Source organism: Coregonus lavaretus (genome assembly GCF_964263955.1).
Source record: "Coregonus lavaretus genome assembly, chromosome: 13".
Lineage (NCBI taxonomy): Eukaryota > Metazoa > Chordata > Actinopteri > Salmoniformes > Salmonidae > Coregonus > Coregonus lavaretus.
Window position 1 is genome coordinate 534,768 of NC_140000.1, and position 27,019 is coordinate 561,786.

A 27,019-nucleotide genomic window follows, 5' to 3' on the forward strand; every position below is an offset into this window, starting at 1 on the left:
AGGCCCCACTGTCATATCTTACTGCTTCAGGCCCCACTGTCATATCTTACTGCTTCAGGCCCACTGTCATATCTTACTGCTTCAGGGCCACTGTCATATCATACTGCTTCAGGCCCCACTGTCATATCTTACTGCTTCAGGCCCACTGTCATATCTTACTGCTTCAGGCCCACTGTCATATCTTACTGCTTCAGGCCCACTGTCATATCTTACTGCTTCAGGCCCACTGTCATATCTTACTGCTTCAGGCCCACTGTCATATCTTACTGCTTCAGGCCCACTGTCATATCTTACTGCTTCAGGCCCACTGTCATATCTTACTGCTTCAGGCCCACTGTCATATCTTACTGCTTCAGGCCCCACTGTCATATCATACTGCTTCAGGCCCCACTGTCATATCTTACTGCTTCAGGCCCCACTGTCATATCTTACTGCTTCAGGCCCACTGTCATATATTACTGCTTCAGGCCCACTGTCATATCTTATTGCTTCAGGCCCCACTGTCATATCTTACTGCTTCAGGCCCCACACTCATATCTTACTGCTTCAGGCCCACTGTCATATCTTACTGCGTCAGGTTCACTGTCATATATTACTGCTTCAGGCCCCACACTCATATCTCACCATCAGACAGATAAAAACTCTGTGGCTTATTCAAAATATGCCTTTCATAAAATCTTGTTTCAGTGCCAACAGAGCCCCAGCAGAGTTTTTCATATATTGAAGAGATTAAAATGGCCTCAATCTCTGGCCGGACCAGATCTGAACCACCAGATCCAACTCAGTAGTCAGTTCACATTGGGCCAGGCTGGGAAGAGAGGGAGGCAAGGGAGGGAGGGAGGGAGGCAAGGGAGGAGGGGAGGTAGGGAGTAAGGAAGTAAGGAAGTAAGTAAGGAAGGAAGGAAGGAAGGAAGGAAGGAAGGAAGGAAGGAAGGAAGGAAGGAAGGAAGGAAGGAAGGAAGGAAGGAAGGAAGGAAGGAAGGAAGGAAGGAAGGAGTTAGTGTCTGTCGGGCCAGTTTCCCCTCAGGGCTGCCACATTCTGATGGCTCAGATAAAATGAGAGAGAGAGAGGAGACTGAAGAGAACTGAACAAGGATGGTCTTTGTGTTACTGTAGCAGCTAGTGGACAGACAGGCAGACAGACAGACAGACAGACAGACAGGCAGGCAGGCAGACAGACAGAGATGCAGATACAGAAAAAGAGAGTGAGAGAAAAAGAGTGAGAGAGAGAGTCAAGAGTTACTTACACTGGTGCAGCATAGAGTCTCCATGATGCAAAGGTTGAAAGAGGAGGGAAGGAAGGAAGGAAATAGAGAGAAAAAGAGCAGAAAATAAGAGAAAGGAGAGAAGATAAAGGCTCCAATGAACTCAGAGGAAAAATGAAAACGAAAAGACACTGGAGAGAGAGAACTCTTTAGGTAGATAATTAGAGAGAGAGAGAGAGAGAGAGAACTCTTTATGTAGATCATTAGAGAGAGAGAACTCTTTTTTTTATTTTTTTATTCCACCTTTATTTAACCAGGTAAGCCAGTTGAGAACAAGTTCTCATTTACAACTGCGACCTGGCCAAGATAAAGCAAAGCAGTGCGATAAAAACAACAGAGTTACATATGGGGTAAAACAAAACATAAAGTCAAAAATACAACAGAAAATATATATACAGTGTGTGCGAATGTAGTAAGTTATGGAGGTAAGGCAATAAATAAATAGGCCATAGTGCAAAAATAGTTACAATTTCGTAATTAACACTGGAATGATAGATGTGCAAAAGATGAGGTGCAAATAGAAATACTGGGGTGCAAATTAGCAAAATAAATAACAATATGGGAACTGGAAGGAATGGCGGCCAAAGGAGGTGTTGGCTTTGGGGATGACCAGTGAGATATACCTGCTGGAGCACAGACTACGGGTGGGTGTTGCTATGGTGACCAGTGAGCTAAGATAAGACGGGGATTTGCCTAGCAGTGATTTATAGATGACCTGGAGCCAGTGGGTTTGGCGACGAATATGTAGTGAGGACCAGCCAACAAGAGCGTACAGGTCACAATGGTGTGTAGTATATGGGGCTTTGGAGACAAAACGTATGGCACTGTGATAGACTACATCCAATTTGCTGAGTAGAGTGTTGGAGGCTATTTTGTAAATGACATCGCCGAAGTCAAGGATCGGTAGGATAGTCAGTTTTACGAGGGCATGTTTGGCAGCATGAGTGAAGGAGGCTTTGTTGCGAAATAGGAAGCCGATTCTAGATCTTTTGATTGGAGATGCTTAATGTGAGTCTGGAAGGAGAGTTTACAGTCTAACCAGACACCTAGGTATTTGTAGTTGTCCACATACTCTAGGTCAGACCCGCAGAGAGTAGTGATTCTAGTCGGGTGGGCGGGTGCAAGCAGCGTTCGGTTGAAGAGCATGCATTTAGTTTTACTAGTGTTTAAGAGCAGTTGGAGGCTACGGAAGGAGTGTTGTATGGCGTTGAAGCTCGCTTGGAGGTTTGTTAACACAGTGTCCAATGAAGGGCCAGATGTATACAAAATGGTGTCATCTTTAGGTAGTTCATTAGAGAGAGAACTCTTTAGGTAGATCATTAGAGAGAGAGAGAACTCTAGGTAGATCATTAGAGAGAGAGATATAACTCTAGGTAGATCATTAGAGAGAGAGATAACTCTAGGTAGATCATTAGAGAGAGAGATAAGTATAGGTAGATCATTAGAGAGAGAGAGATAACTCTAGGTAGATCATTAGAGAGAGAGATAACTCTAGGTAGATCATTAGAGAGAGAGATAAGTATAGGTAGATCATTAAAGAGAGAGAGATAACTCTAGGTAGATCATTAGAGAGAGAGATAACTCTAGGTAGATCATTAGAGAGAGATATAACTCTAGGTAGATCATTAGAGAGAGAGATAACTCTAGGTAGATCATTAGAGAGAGAGATAACTCTAGGTAGATCATTAGAGAGAGATATAACTCTAGGTAGATCATTAGAGAGAGAGAGATAACTCTAGGTAGATCATTAGAGAGAGAGATAAGTATAGGTAGATCATTAGAGAGAGAGATATAACTCTAGGTAGATCATTAGAGAGAGAGAGATAACTCTAGGTAGATCATTAGAGAGAGAGATAACTCTAGGTAGATCATTAGAGAGAGAGAGAGAGAGAGAGAGAGAGAGAGAGAGAGAGAGAACTCTTTAGGTAGATCATTAGAGAGAGAGAGATAACTCTAGGTAGATCATTAGAGAGAGAGATAACTCTAGGTAGATCATTAGAGAGAGAGAGAGAGAGAGAGAGAGAGAGAGATAACTCTAGGTAGATCATTAGAGAGAGAGATAACTCTAGGTAGATCATTAGAGAGAGAGAGAGAGAGAGAGAGAGAGAGAGAGATAACTCTAGGTAGATCATTAGAGAGAGAGATAACTCTAGGTAGATCATTAGAGAGAGAGAGATAAGTCTAGGTAGATCATTAGAGAGAGAGATAACTCTAGGTAGATCATTAGAGAGAGAGATAACTCTAGGTAGATCATTAGAGAGAGAGATAACTCTAGGTAGATCATTAGAGAGAGAGTTAACTCTAGGTAGATCATTAGAGAGAGAGTTAACTCTAGGTAGATCATTAGAGAGAGAGAGAGAGAGAGTACTAGTAGTTGTCGTCCATAGAGAAGAGAGCAACAGTATCAGAGCAGACTGCTGCCATTAGAACACAAGACAGGTTCCACTGCACATAACCACTGCCCTATCATGGCTCTGGTACTGTACAGTTAGGGTTGCAACATTCCACTAACTTTCCCAATTTAGCTAACAGACAACAAGAGACAGGAGAGGCATTTAGCTAACAGACACGAGAGACAAGAGAGGCATTTAGCTAACAGACAACAAGAGACAGGAGAGGCATTTAGCTAACAGACAACAGGAGACAGGAGAGGCATTTAGCTAACAGACAACAAGAGACAAGAGAGGCATTTAGCTAACAGACAACAAGAGACAGGAGAGGCATTTAGCTAACAGACAACAGGAGACAGGAGAGGCATTTAGCTAACAGACAACAGGAGACAAGAGAGGCATTTAGCTAACAGACAACAAGAGACAGGAGAGGCATTTAGCTAACAGACAACAGGAGACAGGAGAGGCATTTAGCTAACAGACAACAGGAGACAAGAGAGGCATTTAGCTAACAGACAACAAGAGACAGGAGAGGCATTTAGCTAACAGACAACAGGAGACAGGAGAGGCATTTAGCTAACAGACAACAGGAGACAGGAGAGGCATTTAGCTAACAGACAACAAGAGACAGGAGAGGCATTTAGCTAAAAGACAACAGGAGACAGGAGAGGCATTTAGCTAACAGACAACAAGAGACAGGAGAGGCATTTAGCTAACAGACAACAAGAGACAGGAGAGGCATTTAGCTAACAGACAACAAGAGACAGGAGAGGCATTTAGCTAACAGACAACAAGAGACAGGAGAAGCATTTAGCTAACAGACAACAAGAGACAAGAGAGGCATTTAGCTAACATACAACAGGAGACAAGAGAGGCATTTAGCTAACAGACAACAAGAGACAGGAGAGGCATTTAGCTAACAGACAACAAGAGACAGGAGAGGCATTTAGCTAACAGACAACAAGAGACAGGAGAAGCATTTAGCTAACAGACAACAAGAGACAGGAGAGGCATTTAGCTAACAGACAACAAGAGACAAGAGAGGCATTTAGCTAACAGACAACAAGAGACAAGAGAGGCATTTAGCAAACAGACAACAAGAGACAGGAGAAGCATTTAGCTAACAGACAACAAGAGACAGGAGAGGCATTTAGCTAACAGACAACAAGAGACAGGAGAGGCATTTAGCTAACAGACAACAAGAGACAAGAGAGGCATTTAGCTAACAGACAACAGGAGACAGGAGAGGCATTTAGCTAACAGACAACAGGAGAGGCATTTAGCTAACAGACAACAGGAGACAGGAGAGGCATTTAGCTAACAGACAACAGGAGACAGGAGAGGCATTTAGCTAACAGACAACAAGAGACAGGAGAGGCATTTAGCTAACAGACAACAAGAGACAGGAGAGGCATTTAGCTAACAGACAACAGGAGACAGGAGAGGCATTTAGCTAACAGACAACAGGAGACAAGAGAGGCATTTAGCTAACAGACAACAAGAGACAGGAGAGGCATTTAGCTAACAGACAACAGGAGACAGGAGAGGCATTTAGCTAACAGACAACAGGAGACAGGAGAGGCATTTAGCTAACAGACAACAAGAGACAGGAGAGGCATTTAGCTAAAAGACAACAGGAGACAGGAGAGGCATTTAGCTAACAGACAACAAGAGACAGGAGAGGCATTTAGCTAACAGACAACAAGAGACAGGAGAGGCATTTAGCTAACAGACAACAGGAGACAAGAGAGGCATTTAGCTAACAGACAACAAGAGACAGGAGAGGCATTTAGCTAACAGACAACAAGAGACAGGAGAGGCATTTAGCTAACAGACAACAAGAGACAGGTGAAGCATTTAGCTAACAGACAACAAGAGACAAGAGAGGCATTTAGCTAACATACAACAGGAGACAAGAGAGGCATTTAGCTAACAGACAACAAGAGACAGGAGAGGCATTTAGCTAACAGACAACAAGAGACAGGAGAGGCATTTAGCTAACAGACAACAAGAGACAGGAGAAGCATTTAGCTAACAGACAACAAGAGACAGGAGAGGCATTTAGCTAACAGACAACAAGAGACAAGAGAGGCATTTAGCTAACAGACAACAAGAGACAAGAGAGGCATTTAGCAAACAGACAACAAGAGACAGGAGAAGCATTTAGCTAACAGACAACAAGAGACAGGAGAGGCATTTAGCTAACAGACAACATGAGACAGGAGAGGCATTTAGCTAACAGACAACAAGAGACAAGAGAGGCATTTAGCTAACAGACAACAAGAGACAAGAGAGGCATTTAGCTAACAGACAACAAGAGTAGGAGACGCATTTAGCTAACAGACAACAAGAGACAAGAGAGGCATTTAGCTAACAGACAACAGGAGACAAGAGAGGCATTTAGCTAACAGACAACAAGAGACAGGAGAGGCATTTAGCTAACAGACAACAAGAGACAATAGAGGCATTTAACTAACAGACAACAGGAGACAAGAGAGGCATTTAGCTAACAGACAACAGGAGACAAGAGAGACATTTAGCTAACAGACAACAAGAGACAGGAGAGGCATTTAGCTAACAGACAACAAGAGACAAGAGAGGCATTTAGCTAACAGACAACAGGAGACAAGATAGGCATTTAGCTAACAGACAACATGAGAGGCATTTAGCTAACAGACAACAAGAGACAGGAGAGGCATTTAGCTAACAGACAACAAGAGACAAGAGAGGCATTTAGCTAACAGACAACAAGAGACAAGAGAGGCATTTAGCTAACAGACAACAAGAGACAAGAGAGGCATTTAGCTAACAGACAACAAGAGACAAGAGAGGCATTTAGCTAACAGACAACAAGAGACAAGAGAGGCATTTAGCTAACAGACAACAAGAGACAGGAGAGGCATTTAGCTAATAGACAACAAGAGACAGGAGAAGCATTTAGCTAACAGACAAGAGAAGACAGGAGAGGCATTTAGCTAACAGACAAGAGAAGACAGGAGACGCATATAGCTAACAGACAAGAGAAGACAGGAGAGGCATTTAGCTAACAGATAACAGGAGACACATTTAGCTAACAGACAACAAGAGAGGCATTTAGCTAACAGACAACAAGAGACAGGAGAAGCATTTAGCTAACAGACAACAAGAGACAGGAGAGGCATTTAGCTAACAGACAACATGAGACAGGAGAGGCATTTAGCTAACAGACAACAAGAGACGAGAGGCATTTAGCTAACAGACAACAAGAGACAGGAGAGGCATTTAGCTAACAGACAACAAGAGACAGGAGAGGCATTTAGCTAACAGACAACAAGAGACAAGAGAGGCATTTAGCTAACAGACAACAGGAGACAAGAGAGGCATTTAGCTAACAGACAACAAGAGACAGGAGAGGCATTTAGCTAACAGATAACAAGAGACAAGAGAGGCATTTAGCTAACAGACAACAGGAGACAAGAGAGGCATTTAGCTAACAGACAACAGGAGACAAGAGAGGCATTTAGCTAACAGACAACAAGAGACAGGAGAGGCATTTAGCTAACAGACAACAAGAGACAATAGAGGCATTTAGCTAACAGACAACAGGAGACAAGAGAGGCATTTAGCTAACAGACAACAAGAGACAAGAGAGGCATTTAGCTAACAGACAACAAGAGACAAGAGAGGCATTTAGCTAACAGACAACAAGAGACAAGAGAGGCATTTAGCTAACAGACAACAAGAGACAAGAGAGGCATTTAGCTAACAGACAAGAGAAGACAGGAGAGGCATTTAGCTAACAGACAAGAGAAGACAGGAGAGGCATTTAGCTAACAGACAAGAGAAGACAGGAGAGGCATTTAGCTAACAGACAAGAGAAGACAGGAGAGGCATTTAGCTAACAGACAAGAGAAGACAAGAGAGGCATTTAGCTAACAGACAACAAGAGACAGGAGAGGCATTTAGCTAACAGACAACAAGAGACAATAGAGGCATTTAGCTAACAGACAACAGGAGACAAGAGAGGCATTTAGCTAACAGACAACAAGAGACAAGAGAGGCATTTAGCTAACAGACAACAAGAGACAAGAGAGGCATTTAGCTAACAGACAACAAGAGAGGCATTTAGCTAACAGACAACAAGAGACAAGAGAGGCATTTAGCTAACAGACAACAAGAGAAAAGAGAGGCATTTAGCTAACAGACAACAAGAGACAGGAGAAGCGTTTAGCTAACAGACAAGAGAAGACAGGAGAGGCATTTAGCTAACAGACAAGAGAAGACAGGAGAGGCATTTAGCTAACAGACAAGAGAAGACAGGAGAGGCATTTAGCTAACAGACAAGAGAAGACAGGAGAGGCATTTAGCTAACAGATAACAGGAGACACATTTAGCTAACAGACAACATGAGACAGGAGAGGCATTTAGCTAACAGACAACAAGAGACAAGAGAGGCATTTAGCTAACAGACAACAAGAGACAAGAGAGGCATTTAGCTAACAGACAAGAGAAGACAGGAGAGGCATTTAGCTAACAGATAACAGGAGACACATTTAGCTAACAGACAACATGAGACAGGAGAGGCATTTAGCTAACAGACAACATGAGACAGGAGACACATTTAGCTAACAGACAACAGGAAACACATTTAGCTAACAGACAACAGGAGACAGGAGAAGCATTTAGCTAACAGACAACAGGAGACACATTTAGCTAACAGACAACATGAGACAGGAGAGGCATTTAGCTAACAGACAACATGAGACAGGAGAGGCATTTAGCTAACAGACAACAGGAGACAGGAGAAGCATTTAGCTAACAGACAACAGGAGACAGGAGAAGCATTTAGCTAACAGACAACAGGAGACAGGAGAGGCATTTAGCTAACAGACAACAAGAGACAGGAGAGGCATTTAGCTAACAGACAACAGGAGGCACATTTAGCTAACAGACAACATGAGACAGGAGAGGCATTTAGCTAACAGACAACATGAGACAGGAGACACATTTAGCTAACAGACAACATGAGACAGGAGAGGCATTTAGCTAACAGACAACAGGAGAAACATTTAGCTAACAGACAACAGGAGACAGGAGAGGCATTTAGCTAACAGACAACAAGAGACAGGAGACAGGAGAGGCATTTAGCTAACAGACAACAGGAGGCACATTTAGCTAACAGACAACATGAGACAGGAGAGGCATTTAGCTAACAGACAACATGAGACAGGAGAAGCATTTAGCTAACAGACAACTGGAGACAGGAGAAGCATTTAGCTAACAGACAACAAGAGACAGGAGAAGCATTTAGCTAACAGACAACAAGAGACAGGAGAAACATTTAGCTAACAGACAACAGGAGACAGGAGAGGCATTTAGCTAACAGACAACAAGAGACAGGAGACAGGAGAGGCATTTAGCTAACAGACAACAGGAGGCACATTTAGCTAACAGACAACATGAGACAGGAGAGGCATTTAGCTAACAGACAACAAGAGACAGGAGAAGCATTTAGCTAACAGACAACTGGAGACAGGAGAAGCATTTAGCTAACAGACAACAGGAGACAGGAGAAGCATTTAGCTAACAGACAACAGGAGACAGGAGAGGCATTTAGCTAACAGACAACAGGAGACAGGAGACACATTTAGCTAACAGACAACATGAGACAGGAGAGGCATTTAGCTAACAGACAACAGGAGACAGGAGAAGCATTTAGCTAACAGACAACATGAGACAGGAGAAGCATTTAGCTAACAGACAACAGGAGACAGGAGAGGCATTTAGCTAACAGACAACAGGAGACAGGAGAAGCATTTAGCTAACAGACAACTGGAGACAGGAGAAGCATTTAGCTAACAGACAACAAGAGACAGGAGAAGCATTTAGCTAACAGACAACATGAGACAGGAGACACATTTAGCTAACAGACAACATGAGACAGGAGAGGCATTTAGCTAACAGACAACAGGAGACAGGAGAAACATTTAGCTAACAGACAACAGGAGACAGGAGAGGCATTTAGCTAACAGACAACAAGAGACAGGAGACAGGAGAGGCATTTAGCTAACAGACAACAGGAGGCACATTTAGCTAACAGACAACAGGAGACAGGAGAAGCATTTAGCTAACAGACAACAGGAGACAGGAGAAGCATTTAACTAACAGACAACAGGAGACACATTTAGCTAACAGACAACATGAGACAGGAGACACATTTAGCTAACAGACAACATGAGACAGGAGAGGCATTTAGCTAACAGACAACAGGAGACAGGAGAAACATTTAGCTAACAGACAACATGAGACAGGAGAGGCATTTAGCTAATAGACAACAAGAGACAGGAGAGGCATTTAGCTAACAGACAACAGGAGGCACATTTAGCTAACAGACAACATGAGACAGGAGAGGCATTTAGCTAACAGACAACAGGAGACAGGAGAAGCATTTAGCTAACAGACAACAAGAGACAGGAGAGGCATTTAGCTAACAGACAACAAGAGACAGGAGAAGCATTTAGCTAACAGACAACAAGAGACAGGAGAAGCATTTAGCTAACAGACAACAAGAGACAGGAGAGGCATTTAGCTAACAGACAACATGAGACAGGAGAGGCATTTAGCTAACAGACAACAGGAGACAGGAGAGGCATTTAGCTAACAGACAACATGAGACAGGAGAGGCATTTAGCTAACAGACAAGAGGAGACAGGAGAGGCATTTAGCTAACAGACAACAGGAGACAGGAGAGGCATTTAGCTAACAGACAACAAGAGACAGGAGACAGGAGGCACATTTAGCTAACAGACAACAGGAGACAGGAGAAGCATTTAGCTAACAGACAACAGGAGACAGGAGAAGCATTTAACTAACAGACAACAGGAGACACATTTAGCTAACAGACAACATGAGACAGGAGACACATTTAGCTAACAGACAACATGAGACAGGAGAGGCATTTAGCTAACAGACAACAGGAGACAGGAGAAACATTTAGCTAACAGACAACATGAGACAGGAGAGGCATTTAGCTAACAGACAACAGGAGGCACATTTAGCTAACAGACAACATGAGACAGGAGAGGCATTTAGCTAACAGACAACATGAGACAGGAGACACATTTAGCTAACAGACAACATGAGACAGGAGAGGCATTTAGCTAACAGACAACAGGAGAAACATTTAGCTAACAGACAACAGGAGACAGGAGAGGCATTTAGCTAACAGACAACAAGAGACAGGAGACAGGAGAGGCATTTAGCTAACAGACAACAGGAGGCACATTTAGCTAACAGACAACATGAGACAGGAGAGGCATTTAGCTAACAGACAACATGAGACAGGAGAAGCATTTAGCTAACAGACAACTGGAGACAGGAGAAGCATTTAGCTAACAGACAACAAGAGACAGGAGAAGCATTTAGCTAACAGACAACAAGAGACAGGAGAAACATTTAGCTAACAGACAACAGGAGACAGGAGAGGCATTTAGCTAACAGACAACAAGAGACAGGAGACAGGAGAGGCATTTAGCTAACAGACAACAGGAGGCACATTTAGCTAACAGACAACATGAGACAGGAGAGGCATTTAGCTAACAGACAACAAGAGACAGGAGAAGCATTTAGCTAACAGACAACTGGAGACAGGAGAAGCATTTAGCTAACAGACAACAGGAGACAGGAGAAGCATTTAGCTAACAGACAACAGGAGACAGGAGAGGCATTTAGCTAACAGACAACAGGAGACAGGAGACACATTTAGCTAACAGACAACATGAGACAGGAGAGGCATTTAGCTAACAGACAACAGGAGACAGGAGAAGCATTTAGCTAACAGACAACTGGAGACAGGAGAAGCATTTAGCTAACAGACAACAAGAGACAGGAGAAGCATTTAGCTAACAGACAACAAGAGACAGGAGAAACATTTAGCTAACAGACAACAGGAGACAGGAGAGGCATTTAGCTAACAGACAACAAGAGACAGGAGACAGGAGAGGCATTTAGCTAACAGACAACAGGAGGCACATTTAGCTAACAGACAACATGAGACAGGAGACACATTTAGCTAACAGACAACATGAGACAGGAGAGGCATTTAGCTAACAGACAACAGGAGACAGGAGAACATTTAGCTAACAGACAACAGGAGACAGGAGAGGCATTTAGCTAACAGACAACAAGAGACAGGAGACAGGAGAGGCATTTAGCTAACAGACAACAGGAGGCACATTTAGCTAACAGACAACAGGAGACAGGAGAAGCATTTAGCTAACAGACAACAGGAGACAGGAGAAGCATTTAACTAACAGACAACAGGAGACACATTTAGCTAACAGACAACATGAGACAGGAGACACATTTAGCTAACAGACAACATGAGACAGGAGAGGCATTTAGCTAACAGACAACAGGAGACAGGAGAAACATTTAGCTAACAGACAACATGAGACAGGAGAAGCATTTAGCTAACAGACAACAGGAGAGGCATTTAGCTAACAGACAACTGGAGACAGGAGACAGGAGAAGCATTTAGCTAACAGACAACAGGAGACAGGAGAAGCATTTAGCTAACAGACAACAGGAGACAGGAGAAGCATTTAGCTAACAGACAACAGGAGGCACATTTAGCTAACAGACAACATGAGACAGGAGAGGCATTTAGCTAACAGACAACAGGAGACAGGAGAAGCATTTAGCTAACAGACAACAAGAGACAGGAGAGGCATTTAGCTAACAGACAACAAGAGACAGGAGAAGCATTTAGCTAACAGACAACAAGAGACAGGAGAAGCATTTAGCTAACAGACAACAAGAGACAGGAGAGGCATTTAGCTAACAGACAACATGAGACAGGAGAGGCATTTAGCTAACAGACAACAGGAGACAGGAGAGGCATTTAGCTAACAGACAACATGAGACAGGAGAGGCATTTAGCTAACAGACAAGAGGAGACAGGAGAGGCATTTAGCTAACAGACAACAGGAGACAGGAGAGGCATTTAGCTAACAGACAACAAGAGACAGGAGACAGGAGAGGCATTTAGCTAACAGACAACAGGAGGCACATTTAGCTAACAGACAACAGGAGACAGGAGAAGCATTTAGCTAACAGACAACAGGAGACAGGAGAAGCATTTAACTAACAGACAACAGGAGACACATTTAGCTAACAGACAACATGAGACAGGAGACACATTTAGCTAACAGACAACATGAGACAGGAGAGGCATTTAGCTAACAGACAACAGGAGACAGGAGAAACATTTAGCTAACAGACAACATGAGACAGGAGAGGCATTTAGCTAACAGACAACAAGAGACAGGAGACAGGAGAGGCATTTAGCTAACAGACAACAGGAGGCACATTTAGCTAACAGACAACATGAGACAGGAGAGGCATTTAGCTAACAGACAACAGGAGACAGGAGAAGCATTTAGCTAACAGACAACAAGAGACAGGAGAGGCATTTAGCTAACAGACAACAAGAGACAGGAGAAGCATTTAGCTAACAGACAACAAGAGACAGGAGAAGCATTTAGCTAACAGACAACAAGAGACAGGAGAGGCATTTAGCTAACAGACAACATGAGACAGGAGAGGCATTTAGCTAACAGACAACAGGAGAGGCATTTAGCTAACAGACAACATGAGACAGGAGAGGCATTTAGCTAACAGACAAGAGGAGACAGGAGAGGCATTTAGCTAACAGACAACATGAGACAGGAGAGGCATTTAGCTAACAGACAAGAGGAGACAGGAGAGGCATTTAGCTAACAGACAACAGGAGACAGGAGAAGCATTTAGCTAACAGACAACAGGAGACAGGAGAGGCATTTAGCTAACAGACAACAGGAGACAGGAGAGGCATTTAGCTAACAGACAACAGGAGAGGCATTTAGCTAACAGACAACTGGAGACAGGAGACAGGAGAAGCATTTAGCTAACAGACAACAGGAGACAGGAGAAGCATTTAGCTAACAGACAACAGGAGACAGGAGAAGCATTTAGCTAACAGACAACAGGAGACAGGAGAAGCATTTAGCTAACAGACAACTGGAGACAGGAGAAGCATTTAGCTAACAGACAACTGGAGACAGGAGAAGCATTTAGCTAACAGACAACAGGAGACAGGAGAGGCATTTAGCTAACAGACAACAGGAGGACTGTGGTATCAGCACTGATGGACACACTCTCCTTCGTAAACATTAGATTGCCAAGAGTAAATGCATGCATTCACAGGGACAGCAAACAGAGCTAATGTTACTGGGTCCAATGTGATTGCCCGCACACACACACACGCACGCACGCACGCACGCACGCACGCACGCACGCACGCACGCACGCACGCACGCACGCACGCACGCACGCACGCACGCACGCACGCACGCACGCACGCACGCACGCACGCACGCACGCACGCACGCACGCACGCACGCACGCACACACGCACGCACACACACACACACACACACACACACACACACACACACACACACACACACAGATCCTATGGGCCCAGTCTGTCTCCTCATGCATGCAGGCAGTGTGCTGCTTCATATTTCATATTCATTGGCCCACCTGGCCTGCTAATTGGCCACATAGAGGTGTTCTCTCTCTCACAGCTCAGGGCCTAGACGAACTGGGGGTCATCACCTCTGACAGGTAGGTGCCTCCATTTAGCCAACATACCACCTCTCACCCACCTCTACCTTTCTCTCCCATCTTTCTCTCTCACCCACCACTCACCTAATACCTACAGTGGCTTGCGAAAGTATTCACCCCCCTTGGCATTTGTCCCATTTTGTTGCCTTACAACCTGGAATTAAAAATTGATTTTTGGAGGGTTTGTATCATTTGTATAATTTGAATATGCAAATTATTTGTTATTGTGAAACAAACAAGAAATAAGATAAAAAAACAGAAAACTTGAGCGTGCATAACTATTCACCCTCCCAAAGTCAATACTTTGTAGAGCCACCTTTTGCAGCAATTACAGCTGCAAGTCTATTGGGGTATGTCTCTATAAGCTTGGCACATCTAGCCACTGGGATTTTTGCCCATTCTTCAAGGCAAAACTGCTCCAGCTCCTTCAAGTTGGATGGGTTCCGCTGGTGTACAGCAATCTTTAAGTCATACCACAGATTCTCAATTGGATTGAGGTCTGGGCTTTGACTAGGCCATTCCAAGACATTTACATTTTCCCCCTTAAACCACTTGAGTATTGATTTAGCAGTATGCTTAGGGTCATTGTCCTGCTGGAAGGTGAACCCCAGTCTCAAATCTCTGGAAGACTGAAACAGGTTTCCCTCAAGAATTTCCCTGTATTTAGCGCCATCATTCATTCCTTCAATTCTGACCAGTTTCCCAGTCCCTGCCGATGAAAAACATCCCCACAGCATGATGCTGCCACCACCATGCTTCACTGTGGGGATGGTGTTCTCGGGGTTGCCAATCTCCGCTGTGGAGTTTGCAGCTCCTTCAGGGTTATCTTTGGTCTCTTTTTTGCCTCTGATTAATGCCCTCCTTGCCTGGTCCATACGTTTTGGTGGGCAGCCCTCTCTTGGCAGGTTTGTTGTGGTGCCATATTTTTTCCATTTTTTTATAATGGATTTAATGGTGCTCCGTGGGATGTTCAAAGTTTCTGATATTTTTATTATAACCCAACCCTGATCTGTAATTCTCCGCAACTTTTCCCCTGACCTGTTTGGAGAGCTCCTTGGTCTTCATGGTGTCGCTTGCTTGGTGGTGCCCCTTGCTTAGTGGTGTTGCAGACTCTGGGGCCTTTCAGAACAGGTGTATATATACTGAGATCATGTGACACTTAGATTGCACACAGGTGGACTTTATTTAACTAATTATGTGACTTCTGAAGGTAATTGGTTGCACCAGATCTTATTTAGGGGCTTAATAGCAAAGGGGGTGAATACATATGCACTTACCACTTTTCCTTTATTTATTTTGTAGAATTCTTGTAAACAAGTAATTTTTTTCATTTCACTTCACCAATATGGAATATTTTGTGTTTGTCCATTACATGAAATCCAAATAAAAATCAATTTAAATGACAGGTTGTAATGCAACAAAATAGGAAAAACGCCAAGGGGGATGAATACTTTTGCAAGGCTCTGTAATACCCCAGAAACACACTGACAGACTGGACTACTAATACCCCACTACATCCCCTCTGTCCTCTGCTCAGGGGGGATTCAATAACATGTCTATAGTACAGGCCTATGCACTAGACTACATCCTCAAGGTTGGAGGGTTAAAGCTTCTTCAGATAAACAAACAATGAGATGGAATCCATTTGAAATCCTTTGGGACATTAACCCGGAGCCGTATAAGTGGCTGTGGTTTAACCTATTAGGACAACAACAACCAGATCATATCAACAACTACAGGGAGAAAAACACCTCCCATCTGAGTGGCAGGGTAGCAGGGTTGTATTCATTAGGGCTTACCAAAGCAAAACGTTTCAAAACATTGTGCAATGGAACATTTAAACAAGTGTTTCTTACTGGACAAATTCAGATAAAAATCTTCCAGTTTGAAGATGTTGTCTTTGGTTTTGTGCCTAGTGAATAGGACCAAGGCCTCTCTGTGAGTGTATTACTGATGTACGCCGCTACAAAGACAGGCAGTAATGTTGCTCTTAATGAGATTGATTTAGACAGGAAACACAGGTGGCCTTGATGAAAGGACTCAATTAATACTCTACTTAGGGAGGCTGGGAGGGTAGGAGGGAGGGAAGGAGGAAGGAGGGAGAGAAGTTAATTAACCATATGGAGGCTATGGGTACTAGAGGTATAGCTCTTCTCCTATCCAAGCTGTCCAAACCTTGAATGGATGAATCCAACCCTTCTCTTTAATGGCTGTGTAATCCAACCCTTATCTTTAATGGCTGTGTAATCCAACCCTTCTCTTTAATGGCTGTGTAATCCAACCCCATCTCTTTAATGGCTCTGTAATCCAACCCCATCTCGTTAATGGCTGTGTAATCTAACCTTATCTCTTTAATGGCTGTGTAATCCAACCCCATCTCTTTAATGGCTGTGTAATCCAACCCCATCTCTTTAATGGCTGTGTAATCCAACCCTTCTCTTTAATGGCGGTGTAATCCAACCCCATCTCTTTAATGGCTCTGTAATTCAACCCCATCTCTTTAATGGCTGTGTAATCTAACCCCATCTTTAATGGCTGTGTAGTCCAACCCCATCTCTTTAATGGCTGTGTAGTCCAACCCCATCTCTTTAATGGCTGTGTAATCCAACCCCATCTCTTTAATGGCTGTGTAATCCAACCCCATCTCTTTAATGGCTCTGTAATCCAACCCTGTCTCTTTAATGGCTGTGTAATCTAACCCCATCTCTTTGATGGCTGTGTAGTCCAACCCCATCTCTTTAATGGCTGTGTAGTCCAACCCCATCTCTTTAATGGCTGTGTAATCCAACCCCATCTCTTTAATGGCTGTGTAATCCAACCCCATCTCTTTAATGGCTGTGTAATCCAACCCCATCTCTTTAATGGCTGTGTAATCCAACCCCATCTCTTTAATGGCTGTGTAATCCAACCCCATCTCTTTAATGGCTGTGTAATCCAACCCCATCTCTTTAATGGCTGTGTAATCCAACCACATCTCTTTAATGGCTGTGTACTCCAACTCCATCTCTTTAATGGCTGTGTAATCCAACCCCATCTCTTTAATGGCTAATGGCTGTGTAATCCAACCCCATCTCTTTAATGGCTGTGTAATCCAACTCCATCTCTTTAATGGCTGTGTAATCCAACCCCATCTCTTTAATGGCAGTGTAATCCAACCCCATCTCCTTAATGGCAGTGTAATCCAACCCCATCTCCTTAATGGCTGTGTAATCCAACCCCTTCTCCTTAATGGCTGTGTAATCCAACCCCTTCTCCTTAATGGCTGTGTAATCCAACCCCATCTCCTTAATGGCTGTGTAATCCAACCCCATCTCCTTAATGGCTGTGTAATCCAACCCCATCTCTTTAATGGCTGTGTAAACAACAGCAGACACACTAACGATGGCCAGAACTAAATATATAATAGATCCAGTCAGTCAACTAGCCTAGATTAAACCTGTCCGTTTAAAACAATAGGATCAGGGTCAGTAGCCAATAAGACAATAGAATGAATCCCTTAGAACCATCCTACCATAATGAATCTACCTCCCTATCCTAACATCCTACCATAATGAATCAACCTCCCTATCTTACCATCCTACCATAATGAATCAACCTCCCTATCTTACCATCCTACCATAATGAATCAACCTCCCTATCCTAACATCCTACCATAATGAATCTACCTCCCTATCCTAACATCCTACCATAATGAATCAACCTCCCTATCCTAACATCCTACCATAATGAATCAACCTCCCTATCCTAACATCCTACCATAATGAATCAACCTCCCTATCCTAACATCCTACCATAATGAATCAACCTCCCTATCCTAACATCCTACCATAATGAATCAACCTCCCTATCCTAACATCCTACCATAATGAATCAACCTCCCTATCCTAACATCCTACCATAATGAATCAACCTCCCTATCCTAACATCCTACCATAATGAATCAACCTCCCTATCCTAACATCCTACCATAATGAATCTACCTCCCTATCCTAACATCCTACCATAATGAATCAACCTCCCTATCCTAACATCCTACCATAATGAATCAACCTCCCTATCCTAACATCCTACCATAATGAATCTACCTCCCTATCCTAACATCCTACCATAATGAATCAACCTCCCTATCCTAACATCCTACCATAATGAATCAACCTCCCTATCCTACCATCCTACCATAATGAATCAACCTCCCTATCCTACCATAATGAATCAACCTCCCTATCCTAACATCCTACCATAATGAATCAACCTCCCAATCTTACCATCCTACCATAATGAATCAACCTCCCTATCCTAACATCCTACCATAATGAATCAACCTCCCTATCCTAACATCCTACCATAATGAATCAACCTCCCAATCTTACCATCCTACCATAATGAATCTACCTCCCTATCTTACCATCCTACCACAATGAATCAACCTCCCTATCCTACCATAATGAATCAACCTCCCTATCCTACCATAATGAATCAACCTCCCTATCCTACCATAATGAATCAACCTCCCTATCCTACCATAATGAATCAACCTCCCTATCTTACCATCTTACCATGGCCAGTAGGCACAGCAGGAGGATCTGTTAAATCATTACAGTTAGATAGAACCAGTTAACCTTAATGGTAGATTAAGGACTTTGGCCTTTCAGCACAATAACCAGACATGAGCCAAGGTTAGCTCATCTCCCTATAAGACTCAGTCTGAGATTAGAAATGTCTGGAACACCAAATGAGTGAGGAACCCATGAAAGGAAACAGAATGAACAGGATCCTGGCCCTCACACAAAACATATGGTACTGTAGTGTAGTGTACCATGCATGTCTCCAGGTCCTCCAGCCTTTCTGCCTCATTCAGCTCTGTGGTAGCCCGTTTAGGAGCCCTCTCCTCGGGTACGTCCAGGTCCATAGATTCCTGCTGGACCAGAGGACGTCCCTTCCTCACCAGGTGGTCAGCCTCGGGGGGAACAAGACAGAATGACTATTACACTACTATTACTGTTACTATGGTCACTATCACTATTACTATGGTCACTATTACTGTTACTATGGTCACTATTACTGTTGCTATGGTCACTATTACTGTTACTATGGTCACTATTACTGTTACTATGGTCACTATTACTGTTGCTATGGTCACTATTACTGTTACTATGGTCACTATTACTGTTACTATGGTCACTATTACTGTTGCTATGGTCACTATTACTATTGCTATGGTCACTATTACTGTTGCTATGGTCACTATTACTGTTACTATGGTCACTATTACTGTTGCTATGGTCACTATTACTGTTGCTATGGTCACTATTACTGTTACTATGGTCACTATTACTGTTGCTATGGTCACTATTACTGTTGCTACGGTCACTATTACTGTTGCTATGGTCACTATTACTGTTACTATGGTCACTATTACTGTTGCTATGTTTATTACTACTGTTACTATGGCCACTATTACTGTTACTATGGTCACTATTACTGTTACTATGGTCACTATTACTGTTACTATGGTCACTATTACTGTTACTATGTTCATTATTACTGTTACTATGGTCACTGTTACTATGTATCACTATATACGACCTATATGATCCTACACCTGTACTAGAGAACCAGTGACTGAGTCAGTATGAATCATATAATTAATGTTAGAATTTCACAGAATATTCAAGCTAATGTGCTGTAATGGTTATCATGAGTAGTGATTGTACTGTATCTCCAGGCATGATTAAGACTCACCAGTGTGTGCTGAGAGCCAGACAGGGCTTCTAGGATCTCATCTACGATACGGTCTGAGAGGAAGGAAGCCAGGCTCAGCTTTACCTCACTAGGAGATGAGAGAAACAGAGGGATGGAGAGGAGAGGAGAGAAACAGAGGGATGGAGAGGAGAGGAGAGAAACAGAGGAATGGAGAGGAGAGAAACAGGAATGGAGAGGAGAGGAGAGAAACAGAGGAATGGAGAGGAGAGGAGAGAAACAGGAATGGAGAGGAGAGGAGAGAAACAGAGGAATGGAGAGGAGAGGAGAGAAACAGAGGAATGGAGAGGAGAGGAGAGAAACAGGAATGGAGAGGAGAGGAGAGAAACAGGAATGGAGAGGAGAGGAGAGAAACAGAGGAATGGAGAGGAGAGGAGAGAAACAGAGGAATGGAGAGGAGAGGAGAGAAACAGGGGAATGGAGAGGAGAGGAGAGAAACAGAGGAATGGAGAGGAGAGAAACAGGAATGGAGAGGAGAGGAGAGAAACAGGAATGGAGAGGAGAGGAGAGAAACAGGAATGGAGAGGAGAGGAGAGAAACAGGAATGGAGAGGAGAGGAGAGAAACAGAGGAATGGAGAGGAGAGAAACAGAGGAATGGAGAGGAGAGGAGAGAAACAGAGGAATGGAGAGGAGAGGAGAGAAACAGGGGAATGGAGAGGAGAGGAGAGAAACAGAGGAATGGAGAGGAGAGAAACAGGAATGGAGAGGAGAGGAGAGAAACAGGAATGGAGAGGAGAGGAGAGAAACAGGAATGGAGAGGAGAGGAGAGAAACAGGAATGGAGAGGAGAGGAGAGAAACAGAGGAATGGAGAGGAGAGAAACAGGAATGGAGAGGAGAGAAACAGGAATGGAGAGGAGAGGAGAGAAACAGAGGAATGGAGAGGAGAGGAGAGAAACAGAGGGATGGAGAGGAGAGGAGAGAAACAGGAATGGAGAGGAGAGGAGAGAAACAGGAATGGAGAGGAGAGGAGAGAAACAGGAATGGAGAGGAGAGGAGAGAAACAGGAATGGAGAGGAGAGGAGAGAAACAGGAATGGAGAGGAGAGGAGAGAAACAGAGGAATGGAGAGGAGAGGAGAGAAACAGGAATGGAGAGGAGAGAAACAGGAATGGAGAGGAGAGGAGAGAAACAGAGGAATGGAGAGGAGAGAAACAGGAATGGAGAGGAGAGGAGAGAAACAGGAATGGAGAGGAGAGGAGAGAAACAGAGGAATGGAGAGGAGAGGAGAGAAACAGAGGAATGGAGAGGAGAGGAGAGAAACAGGAATGGAGAGGAGAGAAACAGGAATGGAGAGGAGAGGAGAGAAACATGAATGGAGAGAAGAGGAGAGAAACAGGAATGGAGAGGAGAGGAGAGAAACACAGGAATGGAGAGGAGAGAAACAGGAATGGAGAGGAGAGGAGAGAAACATGAATGGAGAGAAGAGGAGAGAAACAGGAATGGAGAGGAGAGGAGAGAAACACAGGAATGGAGAGGAGAGGAGAGAAACAGGAATGGAGAGGAGAGGAGAGAAACAGAGGGATGGAGAGGAGAGGAGAGAAACAGAGGAGAGGAGAGGAGAGGAGAGAAACAGAGGAATGGAGAGGAGAGAAACAGGAATGGAGAGGAGAGGAGAGAAACAGGAATGGAGAGGAGAGGAGAGAAACAGAGGAATGGAGAGGAGAAGAGAGAAACAGAGGGATGGAGTAAGAAAGAGGAGAGGAGAGATGCTTCATTCATTCCCACTTCACGGGGTCAACACAGAGGCAAGGCTGTGTGGGCCATCAGACCAGCAGGCTGTGAACAACCCTGTGGCATTCTAATTGACAATGTGGGAATCTACACTAGGAGGATGGAGACCTGCACACTGTCGAACAATAGGACAAATAAGTGTGAATCTAACAATCAGGGCCATCGCAGACAGTGACATAGGATACAGACACGTCTGGACACAACACAACATCTCTGTAGATAACACAATATAAAAGTAGCACCACCACGATTCTGCTTCTCAGCGAACTTAGGCTTGCCAGCCAGAGGCCGTAGTTCACTCAGCGAAGAGAACAAGGAAATCGAGGTTAGTGATTTCAGGACAATAGCAAAAATAATGGTGAATTTAGGACACCATTAGTGTGAAGTAAAGTATCTTGCCATACACACACACACACACACACACACGATAAAACTCTAGTCTCACCTGATCTTGTTGATGATGTCGACTCCAGACTGTTCCAGCAGGGTGTTCTTGACGAAGCTGCGGGGGACCACCATCTTAGCTGTGCTGGCTTTGATCAGGTCCTGACGAAGGTTAGTCTTCCTCATCACATGGGGACACAGACCCTCCGCAGCATCCACCATGGACTCCAACAGACTCTGGAAAGATAAAGCTGTAACACATCACATCTAGACATCCACCGTGGAAATACATCACAATCAGGATCCCTAATCTCTACATCCACCGTGGAAATACATCGCAATCAGGATCCCTAATCTCTACATCCACCGTGGAAATACATCACAATCAGGATCCCTAATCTCTACATCCACCATGGAAATACATCACAATCAGGATCCCTAATCTCTACATCCACCGTGGAAATACATCACAATCAGGATCCCTAATCTCTACATCCACCGTGGAAATACATCACAATCAGGATCCCTAATCTCTCCATCCACCGTGGAAATACATCACAATCAGGATCCCTAATCTCTACATCCACCATGTTAATACATCACAATCAGGATCCCTAATCTCTCCATCCACCATGGAAATACATCACAATCAGGATCCCTAATCTCTCCATCCACGTGTTAATACATCACAATCAGGATCCCTAATCTCTACATCCACCATGGAAATACATCACAATCAGGATCCCTAATCTCTCCATCCACCATGGAAATACATCACAATCAGGATCCCTAATCTCTCCATCCACCGTGGAAATACATCACAATCAGGATCCCTAATCTCTCCATCCACCATGGAAATACATCACAATCAGGATCCCTAATCTCTCCATCCACCGTGGAAATACATCACAATCAGGATCCCTAATCTCTACATCCACCATGGAAATACATCACAATCAGGATCCCTAATCTCTACATCCACCATGGAAATACATCACAATCAGGATCCCTAATCTCTCCATCCACCATGGAAATACATCACAATCAGGATCCCTAATCTCTACATCCACCGTGTAAATACATCACAATCAGGATCCCTAATCTCTACATCCACCATGGAAATACATCACAATCAGGATCCCTAATCTCTACATCCACCGTGGAAATACATCACAATCAGGATCCCTAATCTCTACATCCACCGTGGAAATACATCACAATCAGGATCCCTAATCTCTACATCCACCGTGGAAATACATCACAATCAGGATCCCTAATCTCTACATCCACCGTGGAAATACATCACAATCAGGATCCCTAATCTCTCCATCCACCGTGGAAATACATCACAATCAGGATCCCTAATCTCTCCATCCACCATGGAAATACATCACAATCAGGATCCCTAATCTCTACATCCACCGTGGAAATACATCACAATCAGGATCCCTAATCTCTACATCCACCATGGAAATACATCACAATCAGGATCCCTAATCTCTACATCCACCATGGAAATACATCACAATCAGGATCCCTAATCTCTCCATCCACCATGGAAATACATCACAATCAGGATCCCTAATCTCTACATCCACCATGGAAATACATCACAATCAGGATCCCTAATCTCTCCATCCACCATGGAAATACATCACAATCAGGATCCCTAATCTCTCCATCCACCACAGATTCTGACAGGGATAAAGTAGATTACTGGAGGCATCATCGTCACCACTAGAGAAATAACAAAACAAGGTGCTGGTTATGACAGGAACAACTGAAATAACATAACAAGGTACTGGTTATGACAGGAACAACTGAAATAACATAAGGTACTGGTTTATGACAGGATCAACTGAAATAACATAAGGTACTGGTTATGACAGGATCAACTGAGTATTCAATACACATATTTTCTAGTGTGCGGTTTTGATATATTTTGAAAATCTCTGAAATGATCTCATACAGCTCCACCACTAGAATGATTACATCTTCAGATCCCCCTGAAGGCCAGGATATGGTTGCTAGGGCATAAAGCTTTATGTTTTTTAAGAGGAGGAATGTCTACAACTCCCAGTGTAATAAACACAATGGGAGGACTTGAGTCTGATTCAACCTTTGACAGTTCCATCACAGCTTCTCTGGCTGGAGGAGAAATCTAACAGTCTAGCAGCCAACACTGATCCACTGATCTGACCTACTGATCACTGGAGGAGAAATCTAACAGTCTAGCAGCCAACACTGATCCACTGATCCGACCTACTGATAACTGGAGGAGAAATCTAACAGTCTAGCAGCCAACACTGATCTGACCTACTGATCACTGGAGGAGAAATCTAACAGTCTAGCAGCCAACACTGATCCACTGATCTGACCTACTGATCACTGGAGGAGAAATCTAACAGTCTAGCAGCCAACACTGATCTGACCTACTGATAACTGGAGGAGAAATCTAACAGTCTAGCAGCCAACACTGATCCACTGATCTGACCTACTGATAACTGGAGGAGAAATCTAACAGTCTAGCAGCCAACACTGATCTGACCTACTGATCACTGGAGGAGAAATCTAACAGTCTAGCAGCCAACACTGATCCACTGATCTGACCTACTGATAACTGGAGGAGAAATCTAACAGTCTAGCAGCCAACACTGATCTGACCTACTGATCACTGGAGGAGAAATCTAACAGTCTAGCAGCCAACACTGATCCACTGATCTGACCTACTGATAACTGGAGGAGAAATCTAACAGTCTAGCAGCCAACACTGATCCACTGATCTGACCTACTGATAACTGGAGGAGAAATCGAACAGTCTAGCAGCCAACACTGATCTGACCTACTGATCACTGGAGGAGAAATCTAACAGTCTAGCAGCCAACACTGATCCGCTGATCTGACCTACTGATAACTGGAGGAGAAATCTAACAGTCTAGCAGCCAACACTGATCCACTGATCTGACCTACTGATAACTGGAGGAGAAATCTAACAGTCTAGCAGCCAACACTGATCCGCTGATCTGACCTACTGATAACTGGAGGAGAAATCTAACAGTCTAGCAGCCAACACTGATCTGACCTACTGATAACTGGAGGAGAAATCTAACAGTCTAGCAGCCAACACTGATCTGACCTACTGATAACTGGAGGAGAAATCTAACAGTCTAGCAGCCAACACTGATCTGACCTACTGATAACTGGAGGAGAAATCTAACAGTCTAGCAGCCAACACTGATCCACTGATCTGACCTACTGATAACTGGAGGAGAAATCGAACAGTCTAGCAGCCAACACTGATCCACTGATCCGACCTACTGATAACTGGAGGAGAAATCTAACAGTCTAGCAGCCAACACTGATCCACTGATCTGACCTACTGATCACTGGAGGAGAAATCTAACATTCTAGCAGCCAACACTGATCCACTGATCTGACCTACTGATAACTGGAGGAGAAATCTAACAGTCTAGCAGCCAACACTGATCTGACCTACTGATAACTGGAGGAGAAATCTAACAGTCTAGCAGCCAACACTGATCCACTGCTCTGACCTACTGATCACTGGAGGAGAAATCTAACAGTCTAGCAGCCAACACTGATCTGACCTACTGATCACTGGAGGAGAAATCTAACAGTCTAGCAGCCAACACTGATCTGACCTACTGATCACTGGAGGAGAAATCTAACAGTCTAGCAGCCAACACTGATCTGACCTACTGATAACTGGAGGAGAAATCTAACAGTCTAGCAGCCAACACTGATCCACTGATCTGACCTACTGATAACTGGAGGAGAAATCTAACAGTCTAGCAGCCAACACTGATCTGACCTACTGATCACTGGAGGAGAAATCTAACAGTCTAGCAGCCAACACTGATCTGACCTACTGATCACTGGAGGAGAAATCTAACAGTCTAGCAGCCAACACTGATCTGACCTACTGATAACTGGAGGAGAAATCTAACAGTCTAGCAGCCAACACTGATCTGACCTACTGATAACTGGAGGAGAAATCTAACAGTCTAGCAGCCAACACTGATCCACTGATCTGACCTACTGATAACTGGAGGAGAAATCGAACAGTCTAGCAGCCAACACTGATCCACTGATCCGACCTACTGATAACTGGAGGAGAAATCTAACAGTCTAGCAGCCAACACTGATCCACTGATCTGACCTACTGATCACTGGAGGAGAAATCTAACATTCTAGCAGCCAACACTGATCCACTGATCTGACCTACTGATAACTGGAGGAGAAATCTAACAGTCTAGCAGCCAACACTGATCTGACCTACTGATAACTGGAGGAGAAATCTAACAGTCTAGCAGCCAACACTGATCCACTGATCTGACCTACTGATCACTGGAGGAGAAATCTAACAGTCTAGCAGCCAACACTGATCTGACCTACTGATCACTGGAGGAGAAATCTAACAGTCTAGCAGCCAACACTGATCTGACCTACTGATCACTGGAGGAGAAATCTAACAGTCTAGCAGCCAACACTGATCTGACCTACTGATAACTGGAGGAGAAATCTAACAGTCTAGCAGCCAACACTGATCCACTGATCTGACCTACTGATAACTGGAGGAGAAATCTAACAGTCTAGCAGCCAACACTGATCTGACCTACTGATCACTGGAGGAGAAATCTAACAGTCTAGCAGCCAACACTGATCTGACCTACTGATCACTGGAGGAGAAATCTAACAGTCTAGCAGCCAACACTGATCCACTGATCTGACCTACTGATAACTGGAGGAGAAATCTAACAGTCTAGCAGCCAACACTGATCCACTGATCCGACCTACTGATAACTGGAAAGTAGCTGGTT

At 43.8% G+C, this 27,019-nt stretch overlaps 1 protein-coding gene across 1 annotated transcript in view; it reads right to left on the minus strand.

The window, feature by feature from the left end:
- LOC311139270 (F-actin-uncapping protein LRRC16A-like) overlaps window positions 1-27,019 on the minus strand; it is a gene marked incomplete at both ends in the record, with an annotated part of 56,474 nt that overhangs the window by 13,921 nt on the left and 15,534 nt on the right. Inside the window, 3 exons of the mRNA XM_084174159.1 lie at window positions 19,119-19,259; window positions 20,045-20,132; window positions 22,240-22,415. Of these exons, the coding sequence (XP_084030285.1) occupies window positions 19,119-19,259; window positions 20,045-20,132; window positions 22,240-22,415 (405 nt within the window). The remainder of the gene's footprint in view (window positions 1-19,118; window positions 19,260-20,044; window positions 20,133-22,239; window positions 22,416-27,019) is intronic.